Raw genomic sequence first — 23,593 nt, forward strand, 5'->3', positions numbered from 1 at the left:
CACTATACCTGAGAACTGCTTACTTGAAGGAAAGTTGCAGTTGACTGCTTTTGCCAAGTGACAGTTTTCCACATTGGCTCTCTCAGTGTGTACTTCAGATGTGCACTAACATAATTAATTCCAGTCAGCCATAGAAGTCTTACTCTGACATAGCTGCACTAGCTCCTTTATTATACAGAGTACATCCATTACATAGTCATCTATAATCGTTACAATCATTATTGTGTCTCTTAACCATAAAGAATTATAAGTTTGTATATACTAGTAACATTTTAACCTTAGTTCCTAATTTTTTCTTCCTATGGATGTAAGTTATTGTCCTGTGTGACTTTCATTTAACCCCTCCTCTCCAACTCACCTTCTTAGTGTTGTGCTGTGCTGATTTATCTCTGTATGTTATAGGAACAGGTGAATAAAAAATATATAAAATTACCTCCACAGGTCTCTGTTTGACCATCTGGTTCCCAGAGGTTGAGAGACTGTAACATTTAAGAAGCAGTTCTTGACCAGATAGTGTAGCACAGGCCTTTATTCCCAACACTTGGGAGACAGAGGCAGGAGGAACTCTGAGTTCAAAGCCACCCTGGTCTACAGGGTGAATTCCAGGACAGCCAAGGCTACACAGGGAAATTTTGTCTCAGAACTCCATCCAAAATGCCAAAAAGAAAAGAACAAGTAGTACGACTTGACTAGAAAATCTGAATGCTAAGAACTGTGTTGTGTTCTGACCCCAATTCCAGCCAGAGCCTTCCCTGCTCTCTGCTTCCTAGGTATTACCTCATACCAAGCGCTCACCAGTCTCCCACCATTAGGGTCCAGATCTGCCCTCGTCATGCCATATTTTCTCAACTGTAAGCCAAACGAAATCTTCCTTGAGTTGCTGGTAGTAGGTAGTAGGTCACAGCCACTAGAAAAGTAACTGGTGCAGTTCTAAACATGTTTTACACAACTATATCTCTTGAAAAGGACAAGGGATATGTACTTTTGGAGCTAGACTCACAGTGGTAGGACAAATATCCCTAGCTTGTATGAGGCTCTGGGTTTGATCCACAAAACCACCAAAACGGGAAAGAAAAAGCCCTGCATGCACTCATGTGCGTGCGTGCGTGCGTACGTGTGTGTGTGTGTGTGTGTGTGTGTGTGTGTGTGTGCACGCGCGCGCCCGCTCGCACCATGACACATACATGCTATGATGCATTTGTGGAGATCAGACAACAGCCTCAGATACCCATCTTTTTTTTTTTTTAACCTTGTTTGAACCATGAGCTTCAGGGATTCTCCCACCTCTGCCTCCCAGGCATATTAAACACTGCCTGGTTTAATGTGGAATCTGAATATTTGAACTCAGATCCTCACACATACCTGGCAAATGCTTTACTCACTGCACTATCTTCTTGCCTCTTTGCTATTGTTTCTAATTACATAGCTACCTTACTGTGTTTTCAAGTGGGTTTGAATCCAAAGTCATTTATTTTGTTCTGAACAAACTTCATTAGTGTTGGTGTTTGTTCTGAGGCTGCAATGTAGCCCAGGCTGGCTTGAAACTTACAACAAACTTTCTGCCTCAGACTCCCAAGTTTTAGGTTTTCATATGTAAGCTACTGCATTGAAATTCATTGGTAATTTCATATAAGGTAGGTTAGCTTTCGATAAACTCACTCAGGTTTTGGTTTCCTAGGAGTGTATGTTTTCTTTGTCTTAACTTTTAACAGTGGTTATCCTGACAGAGGACCTTTGGTAGGCAGAGAAACAGTTACTCTGACCCAGGGTCTTGGTCAACAGTCTTGTGACCAGTCTTCTGCTTTTCTGATGGGAAATCTGGTGTTACACTTTTTTAATCTCTTTATAATTCTATTTCACTATGGCCTGTTCATATGTGAGGAGACAGAAACACAGCCATGGCCATGAGTGGAGGTCAGAGGACAATTCTCATGAGTCTGTCCTTTCCTTCTGCCATGTGGGTCCCAGGTATCAAACTCAGGTCATTAATCAGGCTTGACAGCAAGCGCCTTCTGTACTGCACCATCCCACCTACCCACCTTTTTAATTAGGACAGTATTTCTCTTGATTTTTTAAAGACTTTTCTCCCTCTCTTTACTTTTTGATGTTTTTGCTGCAATCTGTCTTGATATGGACATATTTGTGTTTATTCTGCCAAGAATTTACTGAGCTTCTGAGGTGTTGATTTCCAACTAATTTAGGAAGTTGTCAGCAATCATTTCTTGAATTACATGTTTTTCTTTTTCTTCTTTCCCTTCATGCCTGTAGACACTAACATCTTATTTCTGAACTCTGAATCATGTCACCTTACTCCGAGGCTCTGTTGATTCCCTTCATATTTCTTCCCTCTCTGGTTTTTTTGATGAATTCTGTCAGTCTGCCATGACGGTTGCTGGTAATTCTGCCTGCCCCGTGGGCTCCTGACACAGCTTAGCCCAGCCCAGCAGGTACGCTTTGCTCTCACTGGAGCGCGTGGGTAGCAGCTCCTTTCTCTTGCAACACAGTTTTTACTTCCTGCTTCTGGACTGCGTTTTCCTCTTCTCTACGCCTCACAGTGTCTTTTAGTCATTGCGACCATCCTGCAAAAGAATCGTTGACACATGCCTCTCAAACCCTGGTCCCGAATTTGAAAGTAATGATGCCGCACCTATTATAAGGCCTGAAACCATTCGGAGCTCAGGCAAAGAAACCCTTTGGTTGGCACGGTGGGTCTTACTATCTCATCGGAAAGTTTGAAAGGCCATGGAGATGAGGCTGCCATGGAGGGCTTGTCTGTGTTTTGGAAGTGGGGCCAAGGTAACGTTTTGTGAACTTCCTCCTGACCTTTGACCAGTGGCACCTACATTTTTTTGTATCAGCTTGCACAGATAAGAGACACCAGAGGAAGGGTATAGTAAGCATTCTGGAATTTTGGGTTCTTTTTTTTTTTTTCTTAAAAAAAAAAATATAAGAATGTGTTTTCATCATAATCCCAGGTGTAGGATGTGGGGCTGCTTCAGACTGTCTGCAGCAGCTGACTAGGATTTGCCTCGTGCTCTCAGAGGCATGGTTTTACCAGCTGCAGATAATTTCTGCAATTGTGTGATGTTTGGAATTCTTGGAACTTTTCAGAGGGTACATAAATGCTAGCGCTCCGAGAAGTGGTATGAGTGGTGGTTGATCATTCAGGGGGATTGATTGCAGTTTGTTAGTTAATAGCTGTGGTCAAAGAGGAATCAAGAAAGAAATTAGTTTCAGGGATCGCTCTGTTTCTATCTCTCAGTCTGTCTCTTTCTCTCTTCTCCTCTATCCTTCCTTCTCTCCTTTCTAGTGATAGGGGTGAAACCAGGGAGATAAAGGATGGACAAAATAGAGCCCACAAAGTCACAAAGGCCAGCTACAGAAGCGGGATGAAGTTTAAAACATATCAGCAATTAAACATGGGAGCAGTGGTGTCAGTTCTGATTTGCAGTAAAACAGCTCTGAGTCCAGCCTATTCCTAAAGCTTGTTACTGTTGTTTACTTGTGCCACACGTTGCGCTGCCTTTGGCATAAAATGTTTTCCCATAATGCAAAGACTGCTCCTCAGAGGCTGTAGCTTTGGAAGTCTACCAGCATTCTGCATGCCCATGCGTTTAACAGGCCGCTGTCTCTCCTGGCACACTCAGCTCTGAGGCTCCGTTAGTTGCCCACTGTTGTGTAGTTTCTGACAGTGCATTAGGTATATGTGAACATTGCTCCTAGGTTTAATAATTGTGTGTGTACTCCTTTGCAAATTATCTCAGGTCAGTTTTATAGGCTCATTCACGCTCTGCGAATATTCTTAATAGTTATTTCAAAGGTTCTTTCTTGGTAAAGCAGCAGCTTCTCTGTGGTGTAGGTGAACTGATACTGTTTCTGATCCCACCAAATCTCTGTTGCTGCGAGCAGCACTTTAGTGTGAACTTCCCCACATGCTCTTCGGGATCAAGTGAGCTTTTTTAAAGCACAGCTTTGTGGTTGTCTGTGCTGCAGCCTGCCTTTCCTCCATGGCGTAATCTTGAGCCATGAAGATGTCCTTCTGAATGGCACCACTGTTTTACAGAAAAGTGATCATGTTCCTTATTCTGGAGAGAAATGAATAAACATCTATTCATCCCAAATCAGGCACCAGTGAACAAGGATATGATTCTATCCGAGTCCAGCTCAGGGAATAATGGATTTATTGGACTTACGAGAACATGAGGGAGGAAGTACTTACAGGAGCGTGTTAACCCCCAAACATCTATGTCACTGATAAGTCGCACCCCAGCAGAGGTGACAACCTTCCCAGAGGCTGCAGAGGAATTCCCTTTTTAGAATGCCACATGTTGTATATGCCATACCAGCCCCAGAAGTCATATGCAGGACTGCATATAGCTAGGGGAAGGGGTTCAGAATGAAGTGAGGAGGGCTGAAATCTCAGGTGAGGTCACACAACTCTGTCTTCGTCGGAATGTTAAAACAGTCTACACCTTGTGCTGGTTGTTGGTAAACACAGCTGGTCAAGTTTCAAGATGGCCGTGTCTTCTTGACAGGTAAATACTTCATTCCTAGGAGGTGGTCTGGGAGTGTCCATCAGCATTTTCTTAGGTGTATCTCCTTTCGTTCTGTCGTGTGACTTGTTCTTAGCCATCGGAGAGTGAGACCTTGTGGTCTTGTTAACTAACTTTTTTCTTGTTATTACATGTCCTTATTATATGTGTGTTGAGGTGGCATGGGAAGCACATCCCTGTGGAAGTCAGAGGACAGTTTACTAGAGCTTCTTCTTCACCACAGCTGCTGCTGCCACGTATGATCTTCAGATCAAACTCAGGTTGTCAGGTTTGGTGGCCAGCATCTTTAGCCACTGAGCCATCTTGTAGGTCTCTAAAGTTTCATTTTTTATTTATTTTTTAGAGTTTTGTATATGAGAACTATTAACATCATTCCCACCCTTCTTTTCCCTTTCCAACTCTTCTCATGTCTCCTCAACTATCTTCAAGTTCATGACCTATGTATTTATTCATCTATTTTATGTGTGTATTACGTGCATACACATTACATGTGTACATACATGCACACACATTACATATGATACACCATTCTAAGGCCTAGTGATTTTCATATGTATGTTTGTTCAAGGCTAACCACATGGTTGATCTATGACCTATCAGAGTTCTCAGACTTGTCCCTGGTACTTAAATACACACATGCACATAAGTACAGGCATACAACCATCTGCATCCACGTGTTTAAGACTGACTACAGAATTGACTGACTGTTGGGGTTATCAGGTTTGTCCCTGGAAAGGACTGGTTCTTCCTCTGAGCAGATATCAGCTGCCTTAATTCTTCATTTAGGGGTATGGCCTTGTAAGAGTTCTGTCCACCACAGCATGTCAGCTGGTGTTATCATTGCATGGGTCATTGTTGCGATTTTATGTCATGCAGCTTCCCTGTGGTACGCAAAAGGCACCATCTTGTAGCTGACATCCTAAAGTTTTTTCCTAGGAGTTATTTCATTCACTCTGAAATATGATTTTTATATTGAGTTATTAATAATTAATCATCTCTATTTTTATTTCTCCAAGTAAACATTTTTCTATAACCTCTTTACATAATTCAACCTGAATTTTTTGTTTGTTTGTTTTTTGAGCTGGGGACCGAACCCAGGGCCTTACGTACCACTGAGCTAAATCCCCAACCCCTCAACCTGAATTTTTTACTCTATCTACAAGGCACTTTAAGTTCCATGTGTGACTTTAGTGCTCTCCACAGATGTAACAAGCAGCAGTGAAAACTGTAAAAATATTAGCTCTGTACACTTCTTATAGCTATAATTATACTTACAGTTCTTAAGTTTACCAAATATGCACAAAGTAAGCTCATAATTCATCACATTTTATGTGATCACTATTCTTAGACTCTTCAGTACCAGCAGGGAAAATGGAATTGTCTTCTAGCTGTAACAGTAAATTGCTGGCTGACCTTTACTCTGTGTATTAACAGAGTGGCTCCAGGTCCCTGAAGAACTTCTACACTAAGCTTTTGAATCCTTGTCAGGAAGATGCCATCTCATTTACCACCAAGCAGGCCCAGCGTTTTAACAGCATCTGCCATTCAGTGTGAACAACTCTGCTCTGTGTCCAGTTGTCCTGTAGTAAAGGCACAAGTGTCTCCTTTCTTGGTTTCCTTTTTTTTTTTTTAAGATGTATTTATTTATTTTAAGTATGTAAGTCCACTGTAGCTGTCTTCAGACACACCAGAAGAGAGCATCGGATCCCATTACAGATGGTTGTGAGCCTCCATGTGGCTGCTGGGAATTGAACTCAGGACCTCTGGAAGAGCAGTCAGTGCTCTTAACCTCTGAGCCATCTCTCCAGCCTGGTTTCCGTCTTTCAAGTAGCTCAGAATGTATATCAAATGCTTCTTAGTGTCTGAAATCTCTGCGTGTAATGATCTTTATTAATCCCAAATTGCTTTCATATGCTGATTACTTCTTTTTCAAATCACTTAAAACCATAGTCATGTGTATATATGTGTATTTAAAATGGGATCTATTCGTATCATTTATACACCATGCATGGTCCAACTAGTCCAACAATGGCTGCCTGTAAATAGAATTTCCAGGAATCTAGTAGTCGCTTATTCCATGAGGAGGGATGTCTCACTGGTCTTCAGTATGTGCCCGAATCCCAAAGAAGTAGGCTCTAATGCCAGTGAAGGAGTTTTTGCTAGTGAGGTCAAGAACAAGCAGGCAAAAACTGAGAAGCTGCCCTCTTCCATGTCCTTTTATATTGGCTTCCATCAGAAAGTGTGGACCTTCCTACCTCAAAGATCTGAATTCAAAATGAATCTTTCACTTGAAATTATTAAGCAAAATTACTTCATAGGTGTGCCAAGCCATTTGGCGATGGCATTCAGAATGTCACCATGGGGTAACAATGAAGAAAATGCTGAGAGGAAAGGGAGACATTTGAGCCTATTTTGGTTCTGAAGTAGAAGTGTATCTTAGCTGGGGCTATTGCTGTGATAAAACATCACAACCACAAGCAACTTGGGGAGTAAAGGGTTTGTTTGGCTTACGTGTCCTGAGACGCAGTCACTGAGGAAAGCCAAGGCAGGAATTATTCTGGGCAGGAAGCCAGAGGCAGGAGCTGATGCAGAGGCCATGGAGCAGGGCTCGTTAGGGGGTCTGTTCTTCATGACGGGCTCAGCCTGCCTTCTTACAGCACAGACCACGGCCCAGGAAGGGCTGGCTGTCCACAATGGGCTGGGCGCTCGCACATCATCATTACCCAAGAAAATGTTCTACAGGCTGGCCTACAGCCCAGTCTTGTGAAAGCATCTTCTCAGTTGAGGTTCCTCCTCAGGTGACTATAAACTGTGTCCAGATGAGGTAAAACTAGCAGCACAAAGGCAAGTACAGATGGAATGCAGGTGCAGGTAGCTGGGGGAGCATGAGACCTGAGAGCAATCGCTCTGTTAGAACACTGTGTGAGTAGTAGGGAAGGGGTGGGCAAACGTGTAATAAGGCTTTCCATGGAGGTGAGGTGTGTTCTATAGTCTGAATAAAAACTAAGAAATAAATAAAGGAGGTCAGTTTGCACGTTTGTTAATTGTCCTGAGTGCAATGTGAAGGACGCATAGCTGAATGACAGGAGGTCGCTGGTACGTATGTCATCACCCAAATCTCAGACATTGCCAGATAAACGTGAAAGGGAATACATCACCCAGAGTAAGCTTGTGACAGTGAAGCTATCAGTCACCTTCATCAAACACGAATTCTCTGTCCAGAAGCAGTGTGTCTTCAGTCTGACAGGAGGAATCCGAGGTACTTGCTATGTGGACATAAAATTAGTCTACCTGGAGCCAAGGGTCTGAATGCAACTAATTGTAAGAGTGAAGAAATCCCCAGCATGTTTAACACAGCTCTAGTAATTACAGATTTTACCTTTATACCCTTGTATATAAGAGATACACAAACTAATCAAACGTGAATGTTAGTGTTCTAGGCATCATGTTGGGAAAAGGCATTTCTTTAAAATAGTCATTATTTCATGTCCCACTACATAATCACCATTTTAGAGCATATGAGACTGGAACTACTTTACTATTCCAGGAGTCACCTCCGAAGCATCAGCCCTCTAACACTCACCAAGTAAAAATTGGTATCACACAAATAATAAATTCTGCTGGTTTTTTTTTTTTTCTTTTTTCTTTTTTTCGGAGCTGGGGACCGAACCCAGGGCCTTGCGCCTACCACTGAGCTAAATCCCCAACCCCCATAAATTCTGTTCTTTAAATAGGTGCCCATTCACCTGGCCTTTGCATTAATATGAAGTTTGATTTCACTTTCCAAAGACATTTTATTCATACACTTTGCAATCACTTTCTGTAATATGGATTTATAAAGACAAGTCTTCCATTACTCAGAATCGTAAACCTGATTTGATTCCAAGGTTTCAGGTGTTGAGATGCTGTGGTTACATGGTGCCAGACCTTCCTGTGATAGACAGGTGTGGCTTCAAGGGCGGAAATGTAAAATGTGACTGGGGTCAAAATGTTACCTTGAATCATGAAATACAAGATTTAAGAGGCAGGCAGTGAGGGGAACACCCATAAGGAAGGGGAGGGGGGAGGGGGATGTTTGCCCGGAAACCGGGAAAGGGAATAACACTCGAAATGTATATAAGAAATACTCAAGTTAATAAAAAAAAAAAAAAAAAAGAGGCAGGCAGTGGTAGCAGATGCCTTTAACACAGCACACAGGAGACAGAGGCAGACAGCTCTCTGTGAGTTTGAGGTCAGCCTGGTGTACATGAGTGCCAGGACAGCCAGGACTACTTAGAGAGACTCTGTCTCAAAAAAACAAAATAACAACAATAGTAATAATAATAAATTTAACTATATAGTTTTTACTTCTTTTTTATTTACTATCTCCCTTTTTGTTGTTGTTCAATAGTTCTTTGTGAATTTCTCATCATGTGCCCCAATCTCACTCATCTCTCCCTCCCCTCATACCCACCCTCCACCCTTGCAACCTCCCCCCAACAAGGAAAAAAATCTTAATGTGGACACTGTAGTATGTCACAGTGTGTCCCAGTCTTTACTTGCAAATTTCATCTCAATAACTCATTGGTCTGGTCTGAGGTCCCTGGCTTCTGCTACTGTGTTAATATGGTAACCTCACTGGGACTCCTCTCAGATATCCTGCTGTTGCCCTGTGTCATAGTGATCCTGTAGTTTTGCTACAGTAAGACAGGCTCCTTCATGCACTCCAGCAGTTCATCAATGGGGTAGATATTAAAGTGGACCAACTCAAAGCCATGCATCTGGGCCTTGGAGGTTTCTGAGATGGTCAGCCCTCCAGTTCTCTCAATCTCATGCCCTCAGGACTAGCTCATGGGCAATCCCTGCAACCAGGGGCCAGCTCTACCCTGCTGCAGGCAAGGTGCAGGGCCCACTGTCATGAGTGTTACAGTTGGTGAGGGACATGGCCAGTTCTCTCACTTTAATGACCCTGAGGCCAACTCTCCTGCCTGCTGTAGGTGGCAACGGGCAAGACCTAGGGTCATCTCTCCCTCCTCCAACTCACCGCATGGCAGACAAATTGCAGGGCCAGTTTACCTGTGCCCCCACGCTCAGGACCAGTTCTACTGTGCTGCCCAGGTGAGGTACCAGGTCTGCTCTCCCAAGTGCTACAGCAGGTGAGAGAGAGGGGGCCAACACTCTTGCTCTCATAACCCTGTCAGGGCCAACACTCTGGCCAGCTGCTAGTGTCAAAGGCAAAAGGAATGGAGAGGATCTCCCTCTCACCACCTAGGGCTGGCTGGCTCTCCCACACTCCCGCCTTCAGGACCCACTCACCTGCCTCCCCCACATCCAGGGCTGTGCTGCTCATGTGAAAGGCAGGGCCAGCTCTCCCACTCTGATGACCTCAGAGGTCAGCTTTCTCGGAGTTATCGAGGGCAAGAGAGAGAACCAAGTGGTAGGGTCTGCTTTCCCAAGTATTCCTGCTCTCGTGCCCTCAGGGCCAGCTTTCCCAAGATGACCAAGTGAGGGGTAGGACTGGTTCTGCTAAACCCTCAGACATCAACATGTCATGGGACTGCAGCCCAGATCAAAGACATCCACCTGACCTTTGGTAGTAACAAGGTAGGCTACTTGTTGCTGCTGCTGGGCCACAGACCAACATATGTTCCAGTGACAGCAAAGGCCTGAACCCCACCATGGCCCTAGGTGGCATCACTGACCATTCACATCAGGCTGTTCCTTACTAGCCTCAAGTGTACAGTTCCGCTTCTCTTCACTGTGCCCATATCCTTCTGTTTTGTTCTTTCCATTTCTCCACTACTTATTCCTCTTAGTGGCACCTGGGTCCCTGAGTGTCTGGGTCATCTCAGGAGTGGTCTCTGGAGGGTTATGCCCCACTTGTGGCCCTGAATTAGGCTACGAATCATTCAGATGTCCATAGATCAGAGCACCGAGTGTAGACGTAGCCTCTCCTCTGTTCTCTGCTGATGCACGTGTGACACAGCAATGCCTCTGGGGCAGGTGTGATTTAAAGAGTAAGGGCGAGGCTTCTAGGTCAGACATAGTGTTTGACTGACATGTAAGGACCTGAGTTCCATCCTCACCGTTACAGAAAAGGAGCATAAAAGAAAATGCTAGGAACAATTGCTTCTGACAAGAGAAGGTCTCGTCACAAACACACTCTTAACAATGAGAAGTATGTTTTCCTTAATTGTTCTAATTCAGGGCCATCTGCTTTTTAGAAATTCAGTCAAACTTGTTAAAATGTGATCAGACATAATAGGTAGAGTTATTTTAATAATCATTCTGTGTATTGTACTCCTTTCTGCTTTTAAGTGTATATGTCAGTGTGACTGCACAGTGTTACATCACCTTTTGTTTTCCTTGTAGATTTATTCCTTACAACATTGTCTGCCTCTAATACCTTCCAGTTTGAGATATGGGAAAATTTGGTAAGAAATCATTTCTCTGAAGAATTTTTAAATTCCCCATAAGTGCGCACAGCTTATAAGATGAGATTACGCGATCAGTTAGCTGGTTTCAGTAGTGAACAGAACAATAGTAAGAGACATTGGTTGCATTGCTGCCCGACACTGCTGAGTGCTGAAGAAAGTGTGTGTTAAGCACCAGGTCCTCTGCAGGATTTTAGGCGTGGCTGCCAATTAAAACAATAAGCCTGCACTAATGGAGATGTTAAGAGGACCCTGTTCGGCTGTCAGCCATTGAAAGAGGATACTGAAGTTTAATTTTTCAGCTTGGTGATTCATGAACTTTTTTTTTTTTTATTAACTTGATGAACTTTTTTTAAAAAGTAATTTTTTTCTTCACCTTTGGGTCTACATAATTACCCACACACAAAAAAAAATAGTTAGGAGAGGAAAGAGAAATTGTGTGCATAATCAAAATACATTATATGCACTTATGAATGTATTGAAAAACAAAATTAACTAATTTTAAGGGAATAATTAATAACTGATACTGATCAGTAGCCGAGTGACTGATGAAGGGGCTCTCCCCACAGGTGTTTCCCCTTTTTTTAATAGTTAGTAAAAGAATCTCAAGGTAGATCATGATTTGGTTTTTAGCTTGGTATATGTGACATGAAAGATAAATTAAGGAAGCGCAAACCACCAGAAACATCAAAGCTCAGTTCCAGGCTTCGTAATGGAAAGCAGAATTCTAGACCAGTAGAAGTGGCCAACTCAGTGACGTTTGTCACATGTTAGTCAAGTATGAAAGTATCTGTCCTCACGGAAAATGGGCCAGTAGTCTGCTTGGTAAAATGTGTGCGAAGGAAGCAGATTGGTGCACGGTTGGTAGCACAGTTTATTTTTAGATCTTTTGATTTCCCACCTGAGTACTCCTGATTATCTGATTATCTTTTATATACTCCAAATTAAAGCCAGACCCCTGTAGATTTTATAAAAGTTGTAGTAAGTAATTGGTTCTCACAAATGTCCAGCACAAAGCAGTGGGGCGAGATTGCTGCAGTCATCTCTTATCACGGGGCCAGTGATGTCAACAACTCAGGAAACAGGATCTGCTGAGAGGAGAGCAGCACCTCTGAACGCTTCCAAATAACAGCAGTTGGCTTTGATGTCCAAGGGAAGGACGAAGATACTGAATACAAAAAGTAATCTTGTTCATCGTCCTGTTTTTAAAACCATAGCTGCATTTTTGTTTCTTACGATAACAAATCTTGTTAATACATTTTTTGTAGTTGACACAGAGTCCCACTGCTATCGAGCACTTGTTTGGAGATTGACTTTCATGCCTATCTTAAGTAAATCTTGAGCTTAGACCAGCCCAAACTAACTATTTAATTAGTTTATGCTGGGGGTGGGAGGGGCAAGCCTCAGGGCACGTGAGTGGAATGTAAATGAGATTCTGAAGTTCTGTTACATGATAGGATCCCTCTCAGCCTCCTTTGCCTCATTTGCAGGTAATCAGGCATGGCAGTGCCACACAGCATACAGAGTCTTGATTGAGATCTTTTCACTTTAACAGTTTTTTTCCTTCGAAAGAAAACAGTTTTTTTCTTTTGAAGAAAACAAATCTTTTTTATTAACTGAAACCAAGTTGTTACAATGAACTGGCAGGGTCAGTGAAGTTATTCAAACACTTGGATAAAATGCTTAGGCATGGGACACATGTCTTTAACCCTAGCACTTGAGAAGTTGAGGCCCACAGATGTCAGTGAGTTGAGGCCAGCCTGCTCTACATGGTACATTCCAGACCAGCCAATGCCATATAATGAGACATAAAGAGACCCTGCCTCAAGCAAAAATCAAAACTAACACAAACAAAATAACCAGGAGGCTAGAGAGATCATTCCGTAGTTACCAGCACTAGCTGCTCTTCCAAGGACCTTGGGTTCAAGTTCAAGTCTCAGCACCCACATGGCGGCTCACAAGTCCAGTCCTAAGGGATCCAGTGCTGCCTTCTGGCCTCCAAAAGCACTGCATGCATGTGATACACAGACATACATGCAGGCAGAACAAACAGACACACAGGATAAGAGTAAAATTTAAAATGTTGTTCAAAAAAATATTTCTTTAATTAAGCACTAAAGATGATAAAACGGGTTTGATGTAGAGAGACTGCTTACAGTAAGGCTTTGTTATAGGGATGAGACTTAGGGCTCAACTACAGATACGACAACAACAAAGTGAAATTTTTATTCTCAAGAAACAAAAGAAGTTACTAAGAGGAAAAATGATCTTTGAACTCACCTAACAGGATCCTAGCTCAGGACAGGCCTGAGCTCGTGATTAATGGAAGTTCTGACCACTGCCATTTAGCTACAAATTTGTAATTCTATAAGGAAGGAAATGAAAGGCCGAGTTTGGGATAAGCAGAATTCTTAAAAGTGCAGAAGTTATATCAAAGAGAGACTTTGTGTCATTTCTCACAGTAACATTGGGATATCATTAATATAAATGAAGGGAAATATATATATATTGAAAATTAACTCAATCAGATAACCGTATTCTCACAATAGCTGACCATTCTCAGTGAAAGACTGGTCAAATACTTTGAAGCAATATATGAGTTGACCAAGTAGAATCTTAAATGTATAAAAAACCACAATTAACTAGTAGAACATCAAAACTCTAACAAATCTTTTCTCTGGTATTATGCATGCTCAGCTCAGTGATCAAGCTCTGGGAAATCCAGATGTATGGGCCCAGAGCACAGCCAAGACTGATGTGCCCTGACTGCTCACCAGGAAATGTGATGGGAGATATGAACCTTACATCAGAGACCAAAAGATGGACAGTTGTTGCTCTCTGGCCCACCCAGAACTGTCAGTGAGGAGTCTAGAAAGACTTGACATTTGAAATAGCTAGTAGGGTTTTGATAATGGGAAGTCAGAGAGGAAGAGAAGTGAAATATAGAAAAATCACCAAATGCACTCAGATTAGAAGAGAGCCAGTTTGATCCAGATGATGAAAAAAACATTGGAAAGTAAGAAACTACTGTAGACAAGATTAGTATGGTCTGACTTCTAAACTAAATAATTTGATTTCTAATAGTCTATTAAGAAGCTGTCGAATGATTTCAGACTGAGAGGCTTCGTTACCCTAGTTACTGATACCCCATATCAGAGAGTTTGATTAAAGAAAACCGGAAGTGGCATAGTAGTATGAGTAGGATTTACAGCAGCCTAGGGAAAAGATGAATTACTTAAAGTAGCTGTTGGCAGTGGATGAAGAGTGGTAGCTGTGAGACGGAAGAATTAATGTAATTAATATGAGAGTAACTTGTACCTACCACAGAAATAGAAAGGGTAAAGAAAATAATTAATATGGGGGGGAGGGGTCGCATAATTGAGAAGAGTGGTTATAGACACAGAGCTGGAATGCAAGGGTGACAAGCATCGTGGGACATCTGGAGAACAAACGTCACACCGTGTTGTCTTGAACTTGGTTTCTTTGGTAATAGAAGTGGGATGGAGGTTGGGATGCTCTTAGAGTTAATAACAAAGGGTTAAATTATTTCTCTTAAGTTTGTCACTTGACAGATGACTTTATGTTCCTGTGGCCTAATTCAGACTATTTTGGCTTTAACAGGGTGGAAACTTCTCTATCCGTAGTGTCTTTGAAAAACCTAAAAATCTGGTGGTGGTTGGACAGTCAGCATTCGCAGACTTTGGTAAGATTGGATTTGTCTCTTACTGCTCTCACATTCACAGACTCACAACACAACGACAATGGCTAGATGTTAGCATGTGATGGGTTATCTCATTCCTGTTTGCCTGTGTTCTCCTATGTGGCTGTGTAGCTAAATTAGTAGTGAACCAGATGAAGAATGATAAAGAAGAAGCCTTTAGGATTTATTACTTAGTAAAGCTATTTTAACAACTAAATTTCTTAGTTTGTATAAAATTAACTCTTATCTTCAGTTACATGGACAAATCCATTAGAAAAGGTCATATAACTTTATAATTTTAGAAAAATTCCACTGTAAGATAATCTTATGAAATTCTTATAATGCTTAATAAAAATGTTGTTGTAATTTCAGGTTAACCATGGTTGACCATAAATTATTATATCAAAACAACACTTAGAGCACTCAAATTCCCCTTGATTACAGATAGATTATTTAGTAACAATCTAACAAATTGGAATGTTTTGTTGTTTCTTGATTAGGAATAAATAAGACGTGAGACAAGCCATGCGTAGAGATTTCAATTTTGTATTTAATCTGTATTATTATCATCTGAATATTTTTATTCTCAAATGAAAGAATTTTAAAAATCAGGTACTGATTGCAGCAGATAAGAAACGACTATATCATAAATGAGACTGTTTAGGGGTGTGCTATGTACAGTTGTGTGACTCATTAAGGATACCTTTAATTTGAAATTTTCTAGTCAAAAGATGTTCTTTGTTTAATTCTTAAACAATTATTTTTTTAATTTATTCATTTATTATATATAAGTACACTGTAGCTGTCTTCAAACACCAGAAGAGGGCATCTTTACAGACGGTTGTTAGCCACCTTGTGGTTGCTGGGATTCGAACTCAGCACCTCTGGAAGAGTAGTCGGGTGCTCTTAACCACTGAGCCATCTCTCCAGCCCTATTTGTTTAATTCTTATAGTTGAAAGATGTTACATAGTTTCGTTATTTTTGTCACTATTATAAAGAGTAATGAACTCCAGTGAAAATCTTGAGTATCTTAGCTCTTAACTTTTAAATGTATTAAAAGTTTATCATTTTATCACTTTTTCCACTAGTTGTAATTTTTCAAGGAAATACAGGACATTGTAATAAGGATAATATGGACAAACTTATCAAGTAATGAGTCCAGCGAATCTGGTGAGCTTTTACGTTCTCTGAGTGAACTGTATGGGATAGTCATTGGTTCAGTCAAACAGTTCAAAGTTAGGGACTTATCCAAAGGCACTCAATTGTCTTAAAACAGGTCTAGGAGAACAGTCAAGGTAGAATAGCTACAGTAAGGGCTCACCTTGTTTTCGTGTCCCCAGTACACAAAGAGGAACCGGAACCTCCCATGTTTCCATTTTTCCCCACTTAGCTTCCATCTTGTTTTAGTTTATTCTGTGTACAAGATGTTAATTAATATATTCAAATTTTTATCTTTGAGTGCCTGCCATATGGATTAAGTTGGTTTCAGATATTTGACATTTAGCCATGAATGAAACATATTCCAGTGAAATTTAAATTCTATTGAAGAAGAGAACTAAACAAAACTATTTAGAAAGAGGGAATAGGAAAGTGCACAGAAAGTTGCTGTAACTGGTTAGAGCTTACCTTTGACCAAGACCTGGCATCTGAACCCAAAACAGAAGAATGTTTCTTGGCAAGAACATATGTGAGTTTGTGGACTAAAATAAGGAATTTGGAAATTTACAAATTAGTTAAAAGAACATGTTGTAAACCAGGCAGAGACTGCAGGTGAAATGAACCCAGCCTGATTACCAGGGAATGGGAAGGAATGCTCACATATAGGTATATCGGAGACAGAGTTGGTAGCACATACTGATGGACTAGATGTGAAGTCAGGGGTTAAAAGAAGATCTAAAGTGACTTATGTTATTTAGCCAAAGCAGCTATCTCGATTGCAGTGCCACTCATGGAAGGAAAAGTCAGTGTGCTTTTAGTGAATAGTTGCTAAACACTCAAACGAAATACAAGCTCCAGAGACCCCAGGGTAACCACCACCAGGGTAACCACCACCAGGGTAAGCACCACCAGGGTAACCACCACCAGGGTAAGCACCACCAGGGTAAGCACCACCAGGGTAACCACCACCAGGGTAACTACCAGCAAGGCCTTGTTTCATTGCCTTTTAGAAGGTAGACAGTAGATAATGGATCATTGAAGGAACCTCTCTCTGTAGCATCATGCCTCTCCAAAACTATCCTTGTAACTTTCTCCAGCTAACTGACCTTCTATTTTTCAAGTACTCCCTGCTTCCCTTCTATACCCACGTACCCTGCCTCATCCCTCTATAAAATGTTCTTCCTTTAAATGTTCCTCTTTGTCCACTATGTCACCACCTTCTGATTTCACTGAACAGTCACCAACTCCTGGAGATCTTCCTTGTCCACTGTATTGAGAATTGTACGCCAGACCCCCAACACTATGGGCCCTCTTTTCCTTACCCAGTTTCTCCATCTAACATGCTAGACATCTACCTATGAAACCCACAAAAATATTTTCTTACTATTTCTGTCAAGCCTGGACCAATGTTACTTATAAATACTAATTTTTGAGATTGTAATTACATCATATTCTCCTTCCCTTCCTTCCTTCTAAGCCCTCCCATTTACCCCTCTGCTCTCTTTCAAATTCATGTCCTCATTTATTTTATTTTTTACTTACTCACTTTACATCCCACTCACTGCCCCACTCCTAGCCTCCTCAACCCCTTCTCCTCAGAGCAGGTAGGGGCTCCTCAGCATCCTCCCACCCTGGCACTTCAAGTCTCTGCAAGGATAGGGACTTGCTCTCCCACTGAGGCCCGACAAGGCAGCCCAGCTAGAAGAACACATCCCACAGACAGGCAACAGCTTTTGGGACAGCCCCTGCTCCAGTTGTTCATAACCCACATGAAGACCAAGCTGCACATCTGCTACATATGTGCTAGAGGCCTAGGTCCAGCCCATATATGTTCTTTGGTTAGTGGTTCAGACTGAGAGCCCCAAGAGTCCAAAGCTGTTGGTCTTCTCTGGAGTTCCTCCCTCCTATTCTTCCACAAGAGAGCATCATTAATAGTGCCAGGGATTGGTATTTGTTCATGTTACGCGCACACACGTGTACACGAGAGAGAGAGAGAGAGAGAGAGAGAGAGAGACAGAGAGACAGAGAGACAGAGAAACAGAGAGACAGAGAGACAGAGAGAGACAGAGACAGACAGAGAGACAGAGAGAGAGAGAGAGAGACAGAGAGACAGAGAGACAGAGAGACAGAGAGAGACTAAATACATAAGTATAATCTGCTCAGTCTGTTTACTGCTACTTGTATGCACGTTTTCAGGACTGACTGCTTAGTATCAGAGAGACAATTGGCGCTCCTCCCTGGAAGACTCTCTCACTCTCCACTCTCCTTATCTGCTTGGAGTTCTTTGTGTTGAGATTAGGTTTCAGAGACTTCCCCATCCACGCTGTCTATTGCTCTTGTTCCTTGGTGAGACTTTGTATGAGTCGGGGTTCTCTACAGTAGCAGAACATATAGAATGAACATATAGAATGTATCTGAATGACTTACAGGCTGCAGTCCAGCTAATGCAGCAGTGGCTGGCTGTGAACAGGAAGTCCAAGAATCCAGTAGTTACTCAGTCCACAAGAGTTAGTATTGTTGATAGATAGTTAACAATACGATTCCTTATGACTTATCAAATATCCTTAATGTTATTTTACCCTCCTCACTCCTCCTGTATTTATCTCTTCTCCTCCCTAGTTAGAGACCCTGGTTTTTCCAACTCTCTTCAGATCACTTGAACCCTGCTCTTCCCTTCTCCATTGCTCTCCTCCCAACCCCCAAGCATGCTCCTGTTTTACTTTCCTGGTTTATCCAGTTACTCCTGGTTGTGTACTCACATCTGAAGACTTAGAGCTAGGAAGCTCAGATGAGAGAAAACTTGTCTGCTTGTCTTTCTGGGTCTGGGTTTTCTCAACTAATGGATTGACCTGACAACACCCTGGAGAAGAGTGTGTCTTAAGTAATTTTCATGAATTATTCTAAGTAAGTGAAAAGTCCATTGATTAGCTTTTGACTTTAAATATCATCCATCGAGAAAGAGTAATGTATAAGTACTTGTGGTTGTTTTTATTAAAGTTAACTGACAGACTGAACTACTCAGAATCTCTTAAGTCGGTGATGATTTCAATAGGAAACAACCTAGAACTAAAAGAACTAAACTCATACTCTGTACATCATCGTTTTCCTTATATCTGGTAGAAAACAATGCTCACAGCTTCCCAATGTCCTTTCACATCCTTACACTGACAAGTTTGTTTTGACGAGATTCTGGTGAAAACAACCAGTTTAAACATGTCTCCCTCCATCACTCCAAAGGAAGATTAATACTATTACAATGTTTTACTAAAGCAAACATTTCATTTTTACACATGGCCGGTGACATGTGCAGTGCTGAGATATTCTTAGTCTGCCAATACTGAAGAACTATTTGTGATGTTTAGCATTAATCGTTGACTTGACCAAAATCTCAAAACATCTAGGAGCTGGGTCTCTGAGCTTGCATATGGAGGAGGATTGCCTTGATTTTGTTAGTTGATGTGGGACAACTTGTATTACTTGTAGGTGGATATCCTGAACTATATAAAAGTGGTGAGGCTAGCTGAGCAAAGGCATGCATGCCATCATTCCTCCCTGTTCTGAATATGACGTGATGTGACCAGCTTCCTCTGGCTCCTGCTGTTGTGACATCCCTACTCTGATGACTGGAACCTGAAATTATGAGCTGAAATGAACCCTTTCTCTCCTGAGTCGCTTTTGTCTCGGTGTTTAATCATAGCAACAGGAAGAGACACTAAGAAATTTATATAAAAATTGTAAAATTGCTACTTTAGATTCTTCCCTTTTTGTATGCATACTCAGCATTTAAATTGGTTAAATACTTTTAAGGAAAAACTGGAAGCCAGTGTGGTCTGAAGCCCATATGTATAGGTTTTTATATGATAAATTCTTAACTTCTGCATGAGGTTTTAATAAAGCTATAACTCACACTGAATACAGTCTCAAAACTACTGCATATTTAGCCTGATTAACAATGTCTGTAAGTGTGAAAACAAAATTACCCCTTTGAATGTAGAATTTCTGTAGAATAATGGTATCTTTTACACTGTTGTACATGTTATTTCGTAGCTTAATAGATATCTTCACTATTTAGTAATATAACACCACTTAATTGTGAATATGTCACTATAGTTCTGCTCTGATTAGTAAAGCAACCCATTTCATTCCCTGTGAAGTTTACAGTCTCTCCATTCTTTGATTTCTACAGCACATAATGACAACTGAAGACACCTTGTCTATCCTCAGGTCTAATACATTCACATCTAATAGATTTACATCTAAAAAAATGGTAAATGTATTTCTGTCTGGCAAATTATACTTGGAAAGAATCCTCTGGTGTCAGACAGAGCAATGCAGAAGGCTGTGAATGTTATGAAGGAAGTGAATGTCCTGTGCTATTTTCAAACAAGCCTGGCTGTTTGTTCATACGCCTTTTCTTCAGTCTAAACTCTGCTGTTTTCGTTCTGAATAAATGCCACACCCAATGCTTAGGAAAACCAGAGTTGTGTTGTGTCTTGGATGTAGATGAGTCCATAAGTCCTCTGTGCTTCACCCACTGAAACACTGAACAGAGGATTACATAGGTAGGTAAGTTGGGTTAATACTGAGAGAATATAGACATTATATGTATTTTTCTGCTCTGGCCTACCATCACATTACCCCAGAGTTCTAGTAGTCTCAACTTAATTGGTAGGAATTTTTTAAGATTTTTTTATATCAGTAACATGGAAAGGATCTAGAAATTAGAGTATACAAATGTTTACTTTTCCTTCATATTAATAACTTTTATATCAAGAATTATTTTTCACTCCTTTCTCTAATTGCTCCAATGGGGACCCCGTTCTCAGTTCAGTGGTTTGCTGCTGGCATTCACCTCTGTATTTGACATGTTCTGGCTGTGTCTCTCAGGAGAGATCTCTCCGGTTCCTGTCAGCCTGCACTTTTTAGCTTCATCCATCTTGTCTAGTTTTGGTGACTGTATATATATGGGCCACATATGGGGCAGGCTATGAATGGCCGTTCCTTCAGTCTCTGCTCTAAACTTTGCCTCCCTATCCTCTCCTATGGATATTTTTGTTCCCCTTTTAAAGAAGGAGTGAACCATCCGCATTTTGGTCATTCTTGAGTTTCATGTGGTCTGTGCATCTTGGGTAATTCAAGCATTTGTGCTAATATCTACTTATCAATGAGTGCATACCATGTGTGTTTTTCTGTGATTGGGTTACCTCACTCAGGATGATATTTTCCAGTTCCATCCATTTGCCTATGAATTTCATGAAGTCATTGTACTCCATTGTGTAGATGTACCACGTTTTTTGAATACATTCCTCTGTTGAAGGGCATCTGGGTTCTTTCCAGCTTCTGGCTATTATAAATAAGGCTGCTATGAACATAGTGGAGCATGTGTCTTTGTTATATGTTGGAGCATCTTTTGGGTATATGCCGAAGAGAGGTATAGCTGGGTCCTCAGTTAATGCAATGTCCAATTTTCTGAGGAACCTCCGGACTGATTTCCAGAGTGGTTGTACCAGTCTGCAATCCCACTAACAATGCAGGAATGTTCCTCTTTCTCCACATCCTAACCAGCATCTGCTGTTACCTCAATTTTTGATCTTAGCCCTTCTGATTGGTGTGAGGTGGAATCTCAGGGTTGTTTTGATTTGCATTTCCCTGATGACTGAGGATGTTGAACTTTTCTTTAGGTTCTTCTCAGCCATTCCTCAGTTGAGAATTATTTGTTTAGCTCTGTACCCCATTTTTAATAGGGTTATTTGATTCTCTGGAGTCTAACTTGTATAGTTCTTTGTATATATTGGATATTACCCCTCTATCGAATGTAGGATTGGTAAAGATCTTTTCCCAATCTGTTGGTTGCCATTTTGTCCTAATGACAGTATCCTTTGCCTTACAGAAGATTTGCAGTTTTATGTGGTCAGATTTGTTGATTCTTGATCTTAGAACATAAGCCATTGGTGCTCTGTTCAGGAAACTTTCCCCAGAGCCCATGTGTTCCAGACTCCCCCCCCCCCTTTTTTTCTTCTATTAGTTTGAGTGTATCTGGTTTTATGTGGAGGTTCTTGATCCACTTGGACTTGAGCTTTGTACAGGGTGATAAGAATGGATTAATTTGCATTCTTCTGCATGCTGACCTCCAGTTGAACCATCACCATTTGCTGAAAATGCTATCTTTTTTCCACTGGATGGTTTTAGCTCCTTTGTCAGAGATCAAGTGACCATAGGTGTGTGGGTTCATTTCTAGGTCTTCAATTCTATTCCATTGATCTACCTCCCTGTCTCCCTACCAGTGCCATGCAGTTTTTATCACTATTGCTCCGTAATATTGCTTGAGGTCAGGGATGGTGATTCCCCCAGAAGTTCTTTTATTGTTGAGGATAGCTTTTGCTATCCTGCATTTTTTTGTTATTCAAATGAATTTGCAAATTGCTCTTTCTAACTCTATGAAGAATCGAGTTGAAATTTTGATGGGGATTGCATTGAACCTGTAGATTACTTTTGGCAAGATGACCGTTTTTACTATTTTAATCCTGCCAATCCATGAGCATGGGAGGTCTTTCCATCTTCTGAGATCTTCTTTTATTTCTTTCTTCAGAGACTTGAAGTTCTTATCATACAGATCTTTCACTTGCTTGGTTAGAGTCACACCGAGGTATTTTATGTTATTTGTGACTATTGTGAATGGTGTCCTTTCCCTAATTTCTTTCTCAGCCTGTTTATCCTTTGAGTAGAGGAAGGCTACAGATTTGTTTGAGTTAATTTTATACCCAGCCACTTTGCTGAAGTTGTTTATCAGGCTTAGTAGTTCTCTGGTGGAACTTTTGGGGTCACATAAACGTACTATCACATCATCTGCAAATAGTGATATTTTGACTTCTTCCTTTCCAATTTGTATCCCTTTGTCCTCCTTTTGTTGTCTGATTGCTCTGGCTAGGACTTTGAGTACTATGTTGAATAAGTAGGGAGAGAGTGGGCAGCCTTGTCTAGTGCCTGATTTTAGTGGGATTACTTCAAAGTTCTCTCCGTTTAGTTTGATGTTAGCTACTGGTTTGTTGTATATTGCTTTTACTGTGTTTAGGTATGGGCCTTGAATTCCTGATCTTCCCAAGACTTTTAACATGAAGGGGTGTTGAATTCTGTCAAATGTTTTCTCACCATCTAATGAGATGATCATGTGAGTTTTTTTCTTTGAGTTAGTTTACATAGTGGATTACGTTGATAGATTTCCGTATATTGAACCATTTCTGGAATGAAACCTACTTGATCATGGCAGATGATTGTTTTGATATGTTCTTGGATTCGTTTTGCAAGAATTTTATTGAGTATTTTTGCATCAATACTTATAAGGGAAAGAATTGGTCTGAAGTTCTCTTTCTTTGTTGGGTCTTTGTGTGGTTTAGGTATAAGTGTGATTGTGGCTTCATAGAAGGAATTGGGTAGAGCTCCTTCTGTTCCTATTTTGTGGAATAGTTTGTACAGTATTGGTAATTCTATGAAGGTCTGATAGAATTCTGTACTAAAACCCATCTGGTTCTGGGCTCTTTTTGGTTGGGAGACTTTTAATAACTGCTTCTATTTCTTTAGGAGTCATAGGGCTGTTTAGATGGTTTATTTGTTCCTGATTTAACTTTCGTACCTGATATCTGTCTAAAAAATTGTCCATTTCATCCAGATTTTCCAGTTTTGTTGAGCATAGGATCTGATGATTTTTTTTTTATTTCCTCTTAGTGATGTTTTAAATGATTCACCTTCATTATACCACAGCCATGTGTCA

At 41.0% G+C, this 23,593-nt stretch overlaps 1 protein-coding gene and 1 pseudogene across 1 annotated transcript in view; one reads left to right on the forward strand and one right to left on the reverse strand.

Moving 5' to 3' along the window:
• The window catches only part of Itfg1 (integrin alpha FG-GAP repeat containing 1), a 120,542-nt gene that overhangs the window by 39,695 nt on the left and 57,254 nt on the right, over positions 1 to 23,593 (forward strand). Inside the window, exons 7-8 of the mRNA NM_133557.2 lie at positions 10,905 to 10,966; positions 14,588 to 14,669. Coding sequence (NP_598241.2) covers positions 10,905 to 10,966; positions 14,588 to 14,669 — 144 coding nt within the window. The remainder of the gene's footprint in view (positions 1 to 10,904; positions 10,967 to 14,587; positions 14,670 to 23,593) is intronic.
• LOC120098702 (small nucleolar RNA SNORA17) lies at positions 10,422 to 10,536 on the reverse strand (annotated as a pseudogene).

Source organism: Rattus norvegicus, chromosome 19, assembly GCF_036323735.1.
Source record: "Rattus norvegicus strain BN/NHsdMcwi chromosome 19, GRCr8, whole genome shotgun sequence".
NCBI lineage: Eukaryota > Metazoa > Chordata > Mammalia > Rodentia > Muridae > Rattus > Rattus norvegicus.